The sequence below is a fragment of the Schistocerca gregaria genome, chromosome 5, assembly GCF_023897955.1.
Source record: "Schistocerca gregaria isolate iqSchGreg1 chromosome 5, iqSchGreg1.2, whole genome shotgun sequence".
Classification (NCBI taxonomy): Eukaryota; Metazoa; Arthropoda; class Insecta; order Orthoptera; family Acrididae; genus Schistocerca; species Schistocerca gregaria.
The window spans coordinates 557,289,369-557,309,454 of record NC_064924.1 but is presented as its reverse complement, the minus strand read 5'-3'; the positions used below and the strand labels follow the sequence as shown (position 1 = coordinate 557,309,454).

The 20,086-nt window shown below is 38.5% G+C and overlaps 1 protein-coding gene across 2 annotated transcripts in view; it reads left to right on the top strand.

The window, feature by feature from the left end:
* Positions 1-13,512, top strand: part of LOC126271949 (chitin synthase chs-2) — a 318,553-nt gene extending 305,041 nt beyond the window's left edge. For both annotated transcript variants that reach the window (XM_049974380.1, XM_049974379.1), the window contains exons 21-23: positions 6,111-6,278; positions 6,556-6,796; positions 12,424-13,512. In XM_049974380.1, the coding sequence (XP_049830337.1) occupies positions 6,111-6,278; positions 6,556-6,796; positions 12,424-12,782 (768 nt within the window). In that variant the 3' untranslated portion in view covers positions 12,783-13,512. The remainder of the gene's footprint in view (positions 1-6,110; positions 6,279-6,555; positions 6,797-12,423) is intronic.
* The last annotated feature ends 6,574 nt before the right edge of the window (positions 13,513-20,086 follow it).

Below are 20,086 nucleotides of genomic sequence, written 5' to 3'. Positions count from 1 at the left end.
TGGAACTGACAACTTGATGAAAATGTAGGACTACACCAAACTCGCAAAAACTCAAGTGGCGGACCATCAACTACAACTATTACTGAATGATCCCTCCACATGACTGTGCATACAGCAGATAGCGCTATTAGGTGACAGTGAAAAAATATGATATACAACACTGACCTAGACATCACATCTCATCGCCATTTAGAAAAACAGCTTTCAATAGTGTACATAACCTGGCACACATAGTTTCTTCTGAATTGCCAGGAGGTTTGGCCACATCCACATTGATCTCATTCACTCACTGCCACACTCTGAACATTACAAATACCTATTCACTGCAGTGAATAGGAGTACATGATGGGAAGAATCTGTTCCAATTCCTGACATCTCTGCTAAAATGACAGCAAAAATGTTTGTCAGGACCTGGGTGGCATGTTTTGGTCACTCCCTTCACACGACAATGGTCCAGGGATGACAATTTTAGTTGATCCTCTTCCCCAAATTGTCCAAAAAGTGTGGCTTTCAATGACACCATATCATTAGTTACTATCTGGCCAGCAATGGCTTGGTCGAGTGGTGGCATTGAACACTGAAGGCCGATCTCGTGTGTCACTATAAAAAGTGGACACAAGCACACCACTAAGAGAAGTTGTGCAGTGGTTAGCGCACCGGACTCACATTCGGGAGGATGATGGTTCACACCTACATCCAACCATCCTGATTAAGGTTTTCTGTGATTTCCCTAAATCAGTTCAGGCAAATGCTGGGATGGTTTCCTTGAAAGGGCATGGCTGACTTCCTTCCCCATCCTTCCATAACCCAATGCTACTGGTGACCTCACTGTTTTGTCCCCTCCACCAAATCAACCAACCAACCACAAGCACACCAGATGGTCCTGTTAATGTTAACAAATAGCATTTAAAATGGACCTCAGTACAACAGCCACAATTTTGGCTTCTGGCAAGCCTTTAAGGATTCCAGCAGACTTCCTCAGTCCAATTGCCATTGCCATTTGATTTGCAGCTACTTCAGTTGGTGCAGCGCCTTAAGGTATATATCTGCAACACCTAATGGTCCCCAGCTTAACAGCATGGCTGACAACAAATTTTGTGCACAATGTGTTGACTGATTGCACCCATGTCAAGCTGTTCATTGATTTCATGCAAGCCCCCCTGTAATCCCCATACACCAGTCCTTTTCCAGTTTTGTGCTGCAGGAATCATATGTCTAATATATTACTTAGTGATAAATGCTACAGAATGTCCATTAAGAGGGCCAAGCCTGTATGAGTCATACAGACACCCTCAGATGGCAGCATGCCTACACCCATTAATGTACAGTGCACTGAAACACCCATATCGCCAGCAGACTGCGTGACAGTAAAATGGTTGATTAATCGAGTTTGGTCAGTGAAGCACCTTTTTGTATAGACAAAATATCTTTGTGCTATTTTGTTTGGTTTTTGGAGTGTTACTGTTGTGTATTTTGTCTGTGATAAATAAAAGTGGTTTTTCGTACATCTGAAATTTGTGTACGGATTTAAAGGTAGGTGATGGTGTCCCTACAGAGATACTTCATCTTCAGTCCTTCCATAAGAAACTACGAAACAATCTAATATATTCAGTTATTGGGGTTTTTGGTACCTACAATTCACAAAATGGAACTTCATTGAGTTAACAGTGAAGACTAGAATGGATGAAATAAAATGGAAGAGTGGAAGAGTTATAAAACTAAATAGAGATTACTTTTAAATTATTACTCTTCACTACTATATTTTACTTTCAGGAGGCATACCTTCCAGAATAATCAACATCCCCAAAAACCCCTTCCACCAAACATAAACCAACAATTTCTTCTCCTCCCTGAGAAAGGAACTTAAGATTCCAAAAGCTAAGACCGCTGTTGTCTATTTTATGTGCTCTTATTGGTGGTATTAGGAACTGCGCTGCTATCTCTCTTTGTGGTTTTAATAATTTCCTGATTGGGATCTTCCTATTTATACAATTATATTATTCACAGTCCAACACATGATGTGGTATATGTAGCCTCTGTTGTACGATTGCATTGCATTTGTCTTTATACTCCAGCAATTATCTTTATGCAACAGTAACTTAATAGATTTGGAGAGATCAGTTACGTACTTATTCCAAAATTTTTTGTCACTGACAAAAATAATAGACAGTAGAAACAATGCCAATTACTACAAATCTTTAGCACATCAAGCCTTTAGTACTACTACCAAGTCATTTAAGCTCTACGATGGTAGGAAATTTGTGAGAAAATCTGTGTTGCAGGCAATAGATATCACACTGTAAAATCAAAATGTACATCTTTTTGCCAATGACTCTTCCACACTCACAAAATATGTGTCTAAATTAATCCTGTCTATATCTTTAAAATTTCAATATGTGTTGGTGGAAGTTCTAACCCATTAAATTTTTGTTGCTTTTTGGGTAAATGAGTGATGTCTTGTTTTTATATTTATGCCTGATGCACTGTGTACAATATATAAAATGTAAGATACACAAATTCATGCATACCTGTGCAAATTACTTAACACAAAAATAGTAAGCAGACTGGATTACACAGAGATTATTGAAAGTAAAATAGGATGCTATGGCTACTTTTTGACTGAAAATCATTTGTATGTTAGTGGAACAGCATTCAGTTCAGACCAAATCATTTTAGTTCTTTTTTATTTTTAATTATGAATGCCTTTTTAATGAAACTTGACTGTAAATATAAGAGCAGTGCAGTTACATATAAAAAGTTACATTGGTATGAGAAATATGTTTATAATCTAATTAAATGAACTAATATCAAAAGTCTAAAATATAAATGAGGTGAACGACAGGAGACTATACCAGCAGAGAACATAGTCAGCTACTAATTATATCATCTAAACATACAAAATTAAATACTTAGAAACTAATGGAATTAGGAGATAAACAATGTAACACAAAAAATGATACAGGGTGTAGCAAAAAGAACCATATGATTAAAAAAAAATCATAACTATAATGTTACTTGAGGTGTGTCTGTGAACAATGTAAATTCTTGAGTTATACATGGATTCTGCAAGATAGCAGCAGTGTCTGCCCATTTCAGCTATAGTAAAAATGGTGCCAGGACAACAGAAAGCATTTTGTGTTTATGTTTTGTGCAGTGCACGTCAGTAATAACTGATCAGCCTGACTTTCATACTAGTATGGTGTGGATCCACTACAGTACAGAGCATTAAATGATGACATGAACAATTCCAAGAAACAGGTTGTTTGTGTAAAGGCAAATTGCTGGGCTGTCCCCAAGCACCTGACACAGAAGATGAACGCATACACCACAGTTTTACAAGGAGGCCACAGAAATCCGTTTGCCATAGAGCTCAACAACTCAGCATGCTCCCGGTGTCCATCTGACATGTGTTGTGTTAACATTTACATGTGAAACCATACGAAATTCAGTTACTGCAAGCTCTTCATGAAGGTGAACAATGTGTGGAGTTCTGTAATTTCATTCTTGGCAAGATGGAGGATAACAGTTTTTTTCCATGATTAGTGTTTAGTGATTAGGCAACATTCCATTTAAATGGAAAGGTGAACTGTCATAATTTGAGAATATGGTGTATGGAACAACTACATGAAGTTGTACAGCATGAGAGGGACTCTCCAAAATTTAATGTGTTTTGTGCAGTTTCATGGGAAAAGGTGTATGCTCCAGTTTTCTTTGCAGAGAACCCTTTTATAGGAAGCACATATCTCGCTATGCCTGAGAACTTTCTTTTCTAACAGTTGGTGACTGATTTGAACAACTTCATTTACCCACAGGATGGGGTATCGCCACACTGGCATGTGGAAGTGTGGGAATTTTTAAATCAAAGGATTATGGAATGATCGATCAGTTGCACTGGACCAAATGATTCAGCGTTACATTACTGGCCTCCAAGGTCTTTGGAGCCTGACTGTATGTGATTATTTCTTGTAGGGGTTTATAAAAGACTCTGTTTATGTGCCTCTGTTACCAACAACAATGAATGAGCTGAGACATCTCATAACGGCAGCAGTAGAATCTGTAACCCAAGACCTGCTCAATGCAGTGTGGTAAAAATTTTAATATTGAATTGACATACACCATGCAGGACAACAGAAAGCATTTTGTGTTTATGTTTTGTGCAGTATTGAGCACCTATGAATCAGTATGCAAAATCTTTTAGAGTTTCCCGTTCATCAAAGAACAAAATTCACTGAACATGTTTATTAGTTTCAGAAACAAAGATGTGCCAAATCAGATGATTCTTTTTGATACACCCTGTATATCTTTCCTTTATGGACTGATGACTTATTTTCTTGTATGAGGTTCATCATTATTATTCATTATAAGACCAACTGTGATACATATTATTCTATTCTAAGAAAGGTACATAGCACAGTTATTACAGAAACTGCGTAAGTTCAAAGTCTGGTAAGGACTGTGAATTGAAATCAGACTTTTTGAAGGACAAAACTTGGAATTTACCTGAAAGGATTTAGAGGGTGCAGAAAACCTAAATCACTGTACTGTCTCACTTGCTACCCACCTTGAGTGTGAGGTACTGAGAAGAGGACAAACAAAAGAACAGAATGTTATAGTATATTTACTACAGGCACCACAGCCATTAAAGGAATATAGATTTCCTCCTAGCTTTCAATTTGGTTTTCTCTTCAGAAGTACCAACAGCCAGCACCAATATGTACAGATATTAAACCTCAGCCTTGGAAATATGTGTATGTTTTGCTGATTCATGACATATATGAAGAAGCTAGCAGTATCTTTTCTTGTACCAGCTCACCACTTACTACTGAATGTTTATAGTAGTAGTTTTAACTGCTGAAACGTATGGTCTCCTTCGTCTGATTCAGAATACTTGAGTATTTTATTTTCCTTCAAAAAGGCATACATACAATTATATGACTAACTTTTAAAGTAGAGAGCTCTGCCAATCATCTACAAAGCTAGTAATCTCGTGCTGCAGTGTATGATCATATTATTTCCACATGTCTGAAGACAGTTTGCCTCATATATTTTTATAAGATTAGCTGTGTTCTATATTTCTCAAATTACTAACAAATCCCAATTTTCAAAGTATATTCCATTTCACTACACAAATGAATAGTGAGCCTCTTCCAAGTTGTCACATGGGCAATAACTGGAATGTATGTCACCTCCATCTTACATGGGAACACCCATAAATAACACAGAAGTAAGACTGTTATTTAGTTGCAAATGAAGGGGGCAAGTTTTGATAAAACAGTTTTCTATTTCAGAATAACTAAATTATTTTTTGACTATATTAATGACATTATCTGTTCACATTACAATGGCCAAACTCAGTTTTAACAATCTCTGGTACAAGAAAGTGGTATCTTTCCCTATCCTAATTTTGTTACCACTAAAAACACTCTGCTGGGTACATGTTTAATGATTTGCATACATAAATTTAATCGGTATATGGTGTGCATGGCCTGTATAAGGGATAGGGAAGCACTGATACCCAGCAGCATGCCAGAAGTCTGCACATCTGCAGACATAACTTATGGTTTTTATCTTTAAAAATAGAAGAGCCATAAGTGCCTACTGCACAGCCCTCTGAGAAAGGCGGGATAACCCAAAGAAATTTTCAGTCCAGTGAGCTGTATCCATGAGCCCTGATTCGATCTTCAGTAAATAATCTATTCTTCCAAACAGTGTACATGTAGTTTCTCATATTTGAGACAGTTGTTTGATGGAACAAAAGCTGTATGGATAAAAGTAGAAGAATTCTATTATGTGGAATGAATGGGTATGCACAGACCTTGACCTTTTCAAAGTATTTAGTAATATGATGACAGTGCAGTGAATACTACCGCAGCTCATTTGATGTAAATAAGTTTCTGGTATTCACATACGGGGCAGTCAGGTGTCAGGAATTTACAGTGCTCAAAGTTACTACTCTTTTGATGGTGATTGGCAATGTTCACTAACTTTTCTTTTTTTCTTTATAAATTATCAGAAAATTTTGCTTGATAAATATTTTTACAATCTATAAAATGATGACACTTGTTTAATATATTCTTATTTAATTGCATTAAATTTTTCTCTTTGCTAAGGTTCACATAACCAAAGAGTATCTGCAGCTTGAGCCCATTGGTTTGGTATTTGTGTTCTTCTTTGCTTTGATTTTGGTGATACAATTTGTGGCTATGTTATTTCACCGATTTGGAACACTGTCGCATATACTTGCATCCACAGAACTTAGGTGGTGCTTTAACAGAAAGGTAAGAATTTATAGACAATAAACAAAGTGTAGAATAAAACACTTGATATGAAAATTGGAATTTTCTCCTTCAAGCAGTATGTTAATTAGTACATCATTGCCTGGAACATGTATTTTACTGCCTTATTTTCTTATCGCTGCTAAACAGCATTATATGCTAGACAATTATTAGATCCTAAAGGAAGTTGCCATTGACAAAGAACTGTAGTATAATTATGAAAGCCATTATTTCCTTTAAATTTTACTGATCTTTATTTGTTGAATAATTTTTTCCACAGAAGGAAGATCTGTCACAGGACTCTATAATAGACAAAAACTTCATGGAAATAGCAAAGAATATGCAGAGATTACGTGACTTAGATGGTGATTATGAGAATGACTCAGGTGCTCAGAAACCTGAACACAGGCGGACTATCCATAACTTGGAAAGGCAGAGAAAGAAGACAAGGACTATTGGAACACTTGATGTTGCTTTCAAACAGCGCTTTTTCAATATGACAGCTGATGGGAATGTTCCAGGTATGTTAAAACAGCACCTGGTGATGAGGTATGGTGTGATGATTACACTGACAGTTTTTCACTAATCATTATTCTTACCAAACATTATGGCGTTTAACATTTTTCTGACTTTCAATAACTGAGAATTCCATTAAGAAACTTTTCTGGCTAAATAACATAAATTTAAAGGTTGTAGATTCAACTAAATAGCCAGTGATTACAGGTACAAATTAATTGAAACAATCACATAGAAAATGTTGTAGAGAAGACCAAAGACAGAATTTTATTGGCAGAACACTTAGAAGCTGCAACAAATCTATTAAAGAGACTGCCTTTACAATGCTTGCTTATCTTCTTGAGTATTTCATAGCATGGTACTCTTACCACATGAACATCAAAAAAGTTCAAGGAAGGGCATCTCATTTTGTATTATTGTGATATATGGCAGAGAGTATCACGCATATGATATGCGAGCTGGGGTAGCATCCATTAAAACAAAGCCATTTTTCAATGCAGAGAAATCTTTTCACAAAATCACACACACAGGGAGACATGACCTTCCTAGTAAAACAATAGAAATCAGAAATATATGGTTGTTAATTTTTCCTATGCGTTATTCAACAGTAGAATGATCAAAAAATAGTTTGAAAGTGGTTCAATGAACCATTTGTCATGCACTTACATGTGAACAGCAGATGTTGATGTAAATAAGAGGAAGCTAGAATCCTGTGCAATCTGCTACAGTTGGAAAGAATAAACAATACTATTTTTCCCACCAAAGCACTTCTAAACAACAATAAAAAACTTTACAAGTGCATGAAGTCCATACCCTGGTCAACAACTTTTTGTAGTATGGCCATGTATTGAATTCCTATCATTTACACGACACAGGGGACATTCCAGAGAGTATGCACTAAATAGGGAAAGCTAATGATGAGTCTCCCAGAAAAATACATACACACTTTAAGGAATGAAAAGTATTATTTATGTGTTTATTTTACATTTATTAATTGATCACACATGTTGTACAACCTTCTGTTTAGCACATTGTTCCTTTAAATGTACAAAATGTTGACTGTTAGTGGCTATACACATAAAAGAATGACTAGCAGTTGCCACAACTATATCAGTCAATGTTACGGTGGAGATTGTTGCAAATGTCACTGTAATCTCATTGCGAAGTTCCTCCAGCATGAGTGGCTTATGTCGATAGACGTCATCTTTCACACTTTGCCACAAGTGAAAGTCCATAGGTGTTAGATCTGGTGACAAAGGAGGGAACTCAATGGACCCTCTTTGTCCAATCTAATGCCCCAGAAAATAGTCAGCCAGGAAAACTCATATGGCTAGGTGGTAGTGTAGTGGTCCCCATCCTGTCGGTAGAAGACCTCTTCATCAGCTCCATAAAGCACACATATACCTAGCAAAATTGATGTGCATTACATTTCCAGGTACACTTCTCCAGTGACAGTAGCATCAAAGAAAAAGGGTCCTACTAAGCCCGTAGATGATAGTCCACACCACACATGAGCCCCTGATAGATTGACCACTTTATCCACATACACATACGGATTTTCTGGCGCCCAGTACACACTGTTATGCTGATTCACGATTCCATTAAATTTAAATTGTGCCTCATCACTCCACACTACCTTTGTCACAAATTGTTCATCATCAGTTTTGCTGATACCATTTGCAAAATTGTATTCGCTTGCAGTAATCATGGAATGTAAACTTTCCACTTGGCAGATTTCAGAATTCTGTTAACCACCTCCTCACATAAAAATTGTGTAGCAGACCTCTGTGGAAAATTAACAAATGTTTCCAACATGAGAGCCAACGAAGCTGGACTTGTAGCTGTATGTTGTCTTCCTGATTTTCCTTTGTGAATATCACGAATCGCTCCATGCAATTGAAACTTGTGAATGATTCATTTAATTGTTAGGTGGGTTGGCAGCTCTGTTTCAAACTCCTGTCTCCTCTGATGTTACACTTCAATTATCAAACTTGAAAAACCACATCACAATAGATTTTCATTGCTCAAATGTCAAGTGTGCTCCATCCATCTTGTTTTCTCAATACCAAGATGAAAGTACTAACAGCTGTCCAGCACACTTGTAACTCAAACTGAATGACAATATCAGACTTGACAGAGCCTGACTAAGTGTGTGTGCATTTTTCTGGTGGACTCTGTATAATATGATAAAAGCTGGCAGCCAGTTGTACATAAAAACTAGTGAACAGCCTCAGTAAAGCTTCGCAGTATTCATCTAGTCTCATCTATGACTTGGAGTTGATCTCTGTTCAGTGAAATAACACTAAGTAAATACCTACAGAATCTTTATATGCCATGCCTGTTGGCTGAAGCTATATTTTATGAGAACAGTCTCTATGAAACACATTTTACCCTTTTCCAACTGAATGTCCATTTTACTTTGTACTGCATCACAAAAATGTAATAATTGTACATAACCATAATGGTACTACCTTACCAATCATGAAATCTTTTGTTCCTATTCACACAAAACTGCCTTGTGCACAACAACAGTGAAATAACATGCCATTCATTATTTAAGATAGAAATTACTTGTAGGTTAGCCATGATGAAAGTCCTGTATACATTATGTAATTGTTGACAAATCACCTGAAAGTGTATCTCACTCAACTTTGCAAGTTGCTTCAACACTTTCTTTATCTCATAAAACTCACAATGATCCCCTATAATTTTTCTAATGTTTATTTTCTCTATTAGTTTTATTAAGCCAGATTAGTGTAATGAGTTCACTTGTTCTGTATACAGTAATAAATGACAAAAGCATGTGTCTTTGCAGACACAGATCATATAACCTCCCTCACAGTTTCACAGGAAAATATTTTTCATATAAACACCTACTCATATCCAGAAACCTATCCTCCTCAAGAAGAATGAGAAAACATCAAGGATGTGGAACTGTATCTCTCCTTTATTTCAAGTCAAAATTTCTTTTATGAAGAATGAGGTGCTGGCTCATTGCTCAACCTCAACTTGGTGAACAGGGTTTTTCTAGCAGAGTTTACTACAAAACATAACATGTTATAGATTTAAGCAAGAGCTTCACCTTTCATTAGCTTCTATAAGTAATAAAGACAAAAGCATATAGAGCATCCATATTCTCACTGGTCAAATTTGGATGTTTTTCTCAGACACCAGTAATCAAAATAGCCTCTTATTCATGGACATTCAACTCATGACAAGTGAAGAAGGTTTATAATATGAAAAATAATGAAGGAAAATTCAAAATAGGGTGTAGTTACAAACAGAAAAGAAGGAATATTTAAAAGTTGGTGGAAATGCTGTAGTTCTAGAACTAAATAACACTTCTATGAAAGGGTATAATAACAAAGGCAAAAACACATAGTGAGAATGAAAGATGAATATTGCCAAAAAGAAGTGTAGTATCTATTTCAACACAAAGAAGGAAAAGAAGATTATCACTGACATAATGGGAAAAAAGAACAGTGCCTGAAAGGAAGAAAGGAGGTTGAAAGATGACAGTTGGGAGGACTGGGAGAGCTAAAGACTGAAAACAAGCACTGTGTGACCTCTACCCATCATGGAAGTAATCTATGTAAGATAATTTGAACACCCAAGAACATACAGTTCTATATGCCTTACAGCACCTACCAAAGTCCTATGAAAAGGGTTGATTGTTACTCACTGTAAAGATAACACCTTCAGTAGCAGACAGGCACAATGAAAAAACTGTTACACATGAGCTTTCAGCCAAAGCCTTCTTTAAAAAAAAAAAAAAAAAAAAAAAAAAAAAAAAAAAAAAAAAAAAAAAAAAAAAAAACGCATTTGCACAAGCAAGCACCAATTCCTGCACACATGACCAGTATTTCTGGCCACTGCAGCCAGAATGTAACAAGGTAATTCACACATTTAGAGAATAATTCATGCATTTGTTCGTTAAAATAGCAGGGCAATGAGGAATCATCAAATAACCATGAAACAATGTGCTATCTGGAAAAAATTCTTGCTATTTGTAGTTGCTACATTAGATACCACATGAACACAGTCCCAATGTTAGCACAAAAATTAGTATTTTGTTAATAAAACATTAGCTGCAATAAATATGTCTGTCAGCTTAAGGAAGGTAATAACATTAGGCTTTAACATCTTGTGGACATCAAGGTCATTAGAGATGGAGCACAAGCTCAGATTGGGAGAAGGATGGAGAAGAAAACTGGTCATGCCCTTTTCCAAGGAACCATCCTGGTATTTGCCTTAAGTGATTTTGTGAAACTATGGAAGGCCTAAATAAGGACACTGAACAAGGATTTGAACTGATGTACTCTCAAATACAACTAAGATATGAAATTCAAAAGGTATTCTGGAAGATACTATTATATGCATGAAAGTGTGTCAGCAATCCAGTGACACACATTACTGCAGAAGATTTACAAGCTGTAGAAACTTGAATGAGCAATGTTCATCTAGTGTCTTCATCAAAGAACATTTGGTTGCATTCCCCTTTACAAGCACCTCATGTGGATGGTATTATCAGTAACCGTAATAATAACAAGAATAATATTACTACCAGCCTTATGGAATAAAAAAACTGCAATGCTGCTCCTTGCTGATTATTAGGAAACTTTCTGGATGTAAATCTACAGCAGTTCAATATGGCACATTGTTTCTTACCCAATGTATTTGTTATCAGCTACACTGGATGCATGCTTTCACTTCTGTAACATCCAGGAGTGCCTGAAACATACACAAAACCAAAACACGTACCATCATTCTATCACACTTAAATATTAATATCAAGGCAAATTTGGTTATATTCTTCTATGATGTCATAAATTCTGGTCACTATGGTAAATTTAGCATGACCAATTTTGTATCCTCACATAATATAACAGATATATGCTACAAATCCAGCATATTCTACTAGAAATTCTGAGTAGCAGTTACTTCCCTTTTGCAAAATAGATGTTCAGCTGATTTTATGTGACATACCCCCCCTGTGTTAAACTGTGACTTTAAGATGCACATCTACCTCTTGTAAGCAGTGTTTCATTATTTAAAGCACAAACAAGGAGAAAGAAGTAAGATCAGGGAACAGTAAGATAACAGTTTGGGACAAGCTATGAAACACTCTCAGATGAAACAGTATGGCACTGTCTAATAAAAAAGTAGTTTGCAGGATTGAGTCCTAGTTTGCCACACATACAATTCATAGGAATTTCTTTTAGAAAATATGAAAGTGGTATTAATTTTTTCTTGCAACATAAATTTTAAATATTTTTTTCTTGTCATTCTGCATTCAGAAACTTCCTTCCTTTTACCTGTACAATGTATCTCCACACACTGTGAATGACTAAATATGGGAATGAATACAATACTTACATTGCATTATGACGTAATCATCTTTTTCACCAATAAACTATTTCGAAGTACACACCTCTGAAGAAATATGTTTAGTTCAATGGCATTTCCGCTATTATCTTCTTGAGTTTCCCAACCACTTCATTTTTCTGTGCCTCTTACAATTCACATTTTTCAATATCTTTTATGGAACATAGGCAACTTAAAGTACTGACAAGATAATGACATAAATGAAAAAAATTATTCTTGAAATGCTTAATTATTTACATTCTTACAGGTACTCCCGTTCTTGGAAGGAAGCTAACAATGAGGAAAGAAACTATTAAAGCTTTGGAGGTCCGGCGAAATTCAGTAATGGCAGAGAGGCGGAAATCTCAAATGAAAACACTTGGTGCTAGTAATGAATATGGGCTCACTGGTAACAACAACATAGTACCACCACCTCGCAGCCACAGAGCTTCTTCTGCAAGCATGAGTGTGAAGGATATGTTTGAAGTCAATGGTGGTGGTCAAGTGAATCGTGCTTATGATGGCCTTTCAGAAGTGAACACAGACCCAAGGGTTAGTTCTGTTAGAATACAAAGCAATGGCAGGAATGGAGTAAGCTGGAGAGATTCAGAGGGTCAACGGATGTAAACAGCTGAGATATGCATACAAAAAATCTTGTGGTGAAGACTTCTGAATAAACAATCATTAGGTGGTCAAAACGCTTATTGCATTAGAATGGAAGCTCATAATTTTAAGAGATTCTAAATGAGACTGAATGTTTCAATAAATATTGTAGTTCCATGTGAGAAACATGAGTCACTGTAATATTTTATTTATTAAAAAAAATCTGATGTTGTAGTTAATTTAAACAATTACCCATATAATATCAGAAATTATGAAATTATTCCCTCACCAATGCAATAAAACTGTGAGATTATTCAGCAAATTAGACATATCTCAACAATTACACTGCCAGTAATGTATTTTTGTAGTTTCCTCATGATATGCTGATGATGGTAATCAAAGATAACAACACTGAATTATCATTATTAAAAAAAAGGTTCATCACTGCCATATTTCATGTTAATGAAGCAGTTTCATTCATATTTATTCCTCAAATATCTGCTCAGCTTATGTCAATGGCAGCAGCAAACAATGAATTGTTTCAAAGTAACAAAACTATTTTCCCTTAAGGTGTGTGTGTGTGTGTGTGTGTGTGTGTGTGTGTGTGTGTGTGTGTGTGTGTGTGTGTGTCTGTTTTGGAAGCTGAAGACATAATTAAAATGATGTTTCAGCCCATAGTGATTGTTTCACCAAGAATTGAATATCCTCTACATTTTGTACAATTTTTGATTAAGAATAAATAATGTTTCCTTAAGATGATGTTTTTATATGTTTGGCTTGCAATCTGTTATTCTACATATTGTTTTAATTCATGAAATTCAAAATATATTTATCCCTTCTACCATTTCAATGACCTTGCATTAATGATTACATAATGCAGTTGTTGAGCATCAACAGAGTCAACATTCATAATGCTAAATAAGTACTTGCCACTTGTCTAAAAAATAAACACTGGTGAAACAGAAGACTCTAAAAATGGTAGATTTTAAGATCTTAAACATAGATAAAAATTTGCTAGACAGTACCAGACAGACAATGCCTACATACTGCAAAGTACTGTTTTACTCCCATTTTTATGTTACTGCACAAACAACAATATCATAACTGGAGCCTGCAAGAATTCGAGCAATGGTGGGGTTGTTTTCAAAAGAATAGCAGTCCTCTGCAAATGGCAGCCAATTTCATTAAAACATCATAGACACAGTTTTGCAGTTTGTCAGTACGACCCTGTAGATACAGGTAGCAATGGGGTACCTGGGTAAAAAAGTAAACTAGCATAAATTTTTCAAACTTTTAGGTAGGCACACTGAGTAGAAAGCATTTTTTATACACCACCTGCTTCATTAATATTTTGACCATTCTGATGGAACTGTTAAAATTTTTGAAACTTCCTGGCAGATTAAAACTGTGTGCCAGACCGAGACTCAAATGCAGGACCTTTGCCTTTCGTGGGCAAGTGCTCTACCATCTGAGCTACCCAAGCATGACTCACGCCCCGTCCTCACAGCTTTACTTCTGCCAGTATCAGTTAAAAATTTTGTTCACTTAACATATTTTTGTTCAATAATAAACTTAAGAAATAATATAATATATGTAATTCTGTATTTATACACAAGACACTCATTAGATAAAATTCTATACAAAACAGAATATGTGCTGTAGACGATTAACCTCAAATCCTAACACTTACCTGGAAGGGAGTTTAGCACAGATCCATGAATGACTTATAAGTTCATGGCGACTTCCATCAGTAATGCTGGAATTCAGTATGGCACTGCCCCACCCTTAACCTTGATGACAGCTTCCACTCTTGCAGGCATACGTTCAATCAGGTGCTGAAAGGTTTCATGGGGAATGGCAGTCCTTTCTTCACAGAGTGCTGCACTGAGGAGAGGTATAGATGTCAGTCGGTGAGGCCTGGCATGAAGTCGGTGTTCCAAAACACCCCAAAGGTGTTCTATATGATTCAGGTCAGGACTCTGCGCAGGCCAGTCCATTACAGGGATGTTATGGTCGTGCAACCACTTCCTCCACAGGCCGTGCATTATGACCGTGTTGAAAGATGCAATTGCTATCCCCGAATTGCTCTTCAACAGTAGGAAGCAAGAAGGTGCTTAAAACATCAATGTAATCCTGTGCTGTGATAGTGCCATGCAAAATAACAAGAGACGTCCCACCCACTCCAAATAAATAAGTGCTGGTGACGTCCGCAGAGTACACTGCTGGGATGACCGATACGAACCTTTCACACGCTATGCGGAACGCTGACAGTGCAGCCGTCCACTCTCTGCGCGGCGAGTGCTGCGCTTCATTAGCGAGACCATAGGGGGACCTTCGTCTTGAAGCGGCATAAATAACGGGGGAAACAGTGTGTCCTCATGAAAATGCAATTAAAAGATATTATGAGGCATAGGTACTTGCGCTTTCGGGCATTTGAGGCGTGTACCGGAGGGTGTAGTGGAGCGAGTTCTGTGTTATTAATGCCGGTCGCGGTGGTCTCGCGGTTAAGGCACTCAGTCCGGAACCGCGTGACTGCTACGGCCCCCTACATGAAAAACACGACCACACCATAACACCACCGCCTCTGATTTTTACTGTTGGCACTACACACGCTGGCAGCTGACATTCACTGGGCATTCGCCATACCCACGACCTTCCATCGGATTGCCACATTGTATACCATGATTTGTCACTCCACACAATGTTTTTACACTGTTCAATTGTCCAATGTCTATGCTCCTTACACCAAGCAAGGTGTCGTTTGGCATTTACTGGTGGGATGTGTGGCTTGTAAGCAGCTGCTCAACCATGAAATCCAAGTTTTCTTACCTCTCGCCTAACAGTCATAGTACTTGCAGTGGATCCTGACGCAGTGTGGAATTCCTGTGTGATGGTCTGGATAGATATCTGCCTATTACACATTACAACCCTCTTCAACTGTCGGCAGTCTCTGTCAGTCAACAGATGAGGTGGGCCTGTACACTTTTGTGCGGTACATGTGCCTTCACCTTTCCACTGCACTATCACATCGGAAACAGAAGACCTAGGGATGTTTAGGAGTGTGGAAATCTTGTGTACAGACGTATGACACAAGTGACACCCAATCTCCCCTGACAACATTCAAAGTCCATGAGTTTTGCAGAGTGCCCCATACTGCTCTCTCACAACATCTAATGACTACTGAGGTTGCTGATATGGAGTACCTGGCAAAAGGTGGCAGCACAATGCACCTAATATGAAAAACATATGTTTTTGGGGGTGTCTGAATACTTAAGATCTCATAGTGTATGTACTGTAGACTTTTAACCTCAAATTATAACACTTACTATGAAGGGAGTTTAGTACATATCCATGAATGGTTTCATCATCTATGACTGTAGATTATCAATAACTGAGCTTGATAATTTTGTAAATCAAACACTATATTTGGAACTTTCTTCTATTCCACTGATGTGTTTTTTAATAGATTGCATTGTGAATGTGTATGAGTAATTAACAATGATAAACTTATAGTTATACAACTTGAAAATGTGATTATTTTAAAGTCAAATTACACAACATATATTTGTTATATTTATCACAGATACAGAATGAGGCAGCTAAGGCAGGTCACCAAAACTATATAAAGAATGAGACAAAATAATGAGGTGCAGTTTCCACTACATTATAGGAGACAATGTGGCAAATACACAGTTAAATACAGTTCAGAACTATTGTTCAGTGAACAGAATCTATACTCAGTATCAGACTGGATTTATAATTGGATTCAGGACTTCCTTGCAGATAGCATTAAAAATATTGTATATGTAAAGGAAGCTCCAAGAGTGTCAACCCAAGGAAGTGTTAGAGGGATATTATGATTTCTGATTTATATTAATGATATAGTGGATAACGCTGGAGGCTCAGTGGCAGTATTTGCAGATTAAGCTTTTGTCTATAGGAAGGTTGCAAAGCCAGAAGACTACAGTGAAATGCAAGATGACCTGCAGAGGTTTGAAGGTCATTTCAGTGACCGGTAGTTTATACTGAAGGCAAATAATTGTAACATTGTTATTGTTGTGGGCTTAAGACTAATTTGCTGCAGCTCTTCATACTAGTCTATCCTGTGGTAGCCTCTTTATCTCTGTGTACCTGTTGCAACCTACATCCATTTGAACTTGCTTACTGTATTCACGATTTGGTGTCCCTCTACAATCCTCCCCCCCTCCCCTCCCCAATACCCTGTCTTCCATGATCAGTTCAGTGACTCCTTGATGCCTCTGTTTATCTCCTGTCAACCATTCCCTTTAGTCATGTTATACCATAAATTTCTTTGTGTTCCAATTCAATGGAAAGTCCACGATGGAATAACATTATAATTACAACCTACAAACTGATCCCAACCTTAGGATTCTATTTGTTAGCAAAGGTTTCACCACTATGGTTATGAACCCCAGGGATTACCTGGTGGAGAGACTCTGCTAGCTGTCTGATATGTCCACCTGTGACCTCAATCCAAAAATCCACCCCCCCTCCCCCCCTCAAATTCTTGTGTCCATCCCACCTCTCCCTTCAAACTATCTCTGTCCTCACTCCCACTGCTCCTCACATTCCTACCTGCTACTTGCTTCCTACCACCACTACTTCCCAAACTCCTACCTTCTATGTGCTTCCTAAAGCACATAACCCCAGCCACCTACGATTCACCACTTTGGCCAGTTACTGAATCCCCACTAGGAGAATCTCTGCGCTCATGGATAACACCTCCTTTACAATCCATCTTCCTTTATAAAAGTCATCAACCACTTCCTCTACCGACTCTCAGGAGTTCCTGTTACTTTGACACACAGTGCTCTGCTTATCACTACTGATGCCACCTCCCTTTACACTAATATCTGTAATGCCCATGATGTAATTACTCTGAACACTACTTTTTCCAATGTCCAACAGATTCCAAATGCACAAACTCCTTCCTGGTCACTATGACCAAATACACCCTCATCCACAGTTACTTCTCCCTTGAAGGCATCACCTATAAACAAATCTGTGGTATGGCACCCACATGGCACCTACATGGCACCATCCTACTCCAACCTATTCATGGGCCATCTACAAGAATCTCTCCTAACCACCTCATCTGGTTCAGATTAACTGATGTGATGTTTATGATCTATACTGAGGGTAAGGACACCCTATCCACATTCCTCCAGAACCTCAACACCTTCTCCCCCATTTGCTTCACCTGGTCCCCCTCAACTCAATTCACTTTCTTTGATGTTGACCTCTATCTCAACAACGGCTACATCAGTACTTCTATCAACATCAGACCTACCAACCAACAACACCTCCTTTCAAAAGCTGCCACTCACTCCATATCAACAAGTCACTTCAACACAGCCTAGCCACCTGCGGTTGTCACATCTGTAGTTACGAGCACTCCATCTCCAAATATGCCAAGGGTCTCACTGAGCCATTCACAGATCAAAATTACCCTCCCAACCTTGTTCAGAATCAGATCTCCTGTACCTTGTCTCTCCAGTAACCTACCACCTCCCAGAGTTCCACAGTCCAGCCCAAAGTAGCACTCCCCTCGTGACTCACTACCACCCAGGGCTGGAGCAACTGAATCTCATTCCCTGCCACAGTTTTGATTACCTCTCATCATGCCCTGAAATGAGGAATAGCTTACCCACTATCCCCCCACCCTTCCCACTGTGGTATTCCGCAACGCACTGAATCTGTCCAACAGCCTTGTCCATCCCTGTTTCCAACCCCTTGCCTCACGGCTCATATCCCTGCAATGGACCTACGTGAGAGACCTGCCGATAGATCCTCCAACTACCAACTACTCTAGTTCTGGTTCAGGTATCTCCTATCCCCTCAAAGGCAGTGCTACTTGTGAAAGCAGATGAGTGATCTACAAACTAAACTGCAAGTACTTTCCCACTTTTTACGTGCACTTGACAACCAACACGCTGTATGCCCCATGAATGGCTGCCACTGAACTGTGGCCAAGAGACAGCTGGCAAGAGACAGCTGGACCACACAGTATCCTACATGATGTGCTCCAGTACACAGTTGTGCAGGAATGAGCCTTCCCTACAACATATCCTTCATTCCCATAACCCCATGGCTTAAATCTTAATTAGCCCCTGCCCTTCCCCTAACTATACCCTCCCCTGCTCCTACTCCAACACTACACACTCCACCAATGCACCTCCAGTCTTTTTCCTGTTTCTATGTCTGCTCCCCTCACACTCTCCCTCCATCACCCAGCTCCACTATCCAACTCTGCACCTGGCATCCTATCCTGTCCCCAACACATCTTGCATGCTCTCACAAGTAGCACAACAACTTCCCCCACTTTTACTCTGCTATCACGCCCACTTTCTGCCCTAAGCCTCTTCCTTATGCCCACCACGCACTGCTGCACACATCAGATAAATGCTCAGTCCATGGTAAGGCCCCATCAGCCAGAGAGAGAGTAGCCTCTACAGATATGCCATGCTGTATGTCATTAAGTGAAGGCTGTTGGCTTCTGAATTATCCATGATGATAGTTAATGTCTGAAATTTGGTATTCTCAGCACACTATTGGCACCTAGGGTTCCAGAGTATTGAATTCCCAAACAAATTTCAAATGGAATGTCCCATGCATTTAGCTCCAACTACCATTCTGTGTTTAAAGTCTCTTAACTACCACTATGCAGCAAAATCATGTCAGAAACATTTTCACATGAATCACCTGAGTTCAAATGACAGCACCACAAATGTAATTATCTTTTTTGTACCTAGGTTTGCCACGAATAAATTACTCCGCCAGTGGTATGACTTTCTCAAGTCAACCCCTGAAATGAGATCATCCCTTGGCAAAATTCTCCCCACACCACCCAGAGTTGCCTTTCATCGTCCCCCTAACCTCCGTAACATTCTTGTTAAACCCTACAATATTCCCAGACTACCTTCTCTACCCAGCGGTTCCTACCCCTGTAACTGACCCCGCTGCAAAACCTGCCCCATGCATCCCCCCACAACCACCTACTCCAGCCCCGCTACTGGTAAAACATACACAATTCAAGGCAGGGCCACGTGTGAAACTACACGTCATTTATCAGCTGACATGCCTGCACTGCACAGCCTTTTACATTTGTATGACAACAACTAAACTGGCTGAGCGCATGAACGGACACAGACGAACTGTCCGCCTAGGAGATGTCCAATACCCAGTAGCGGAGTATGGCCTTCAGCATAATTCTAGGGACCTAGGAACCTGCTACACCGTATGTGCCATTTGGCTTCTCCCACCCAACACCAGTCCCTCTGAACTGCGGAGATGGGAACTTGCACTCC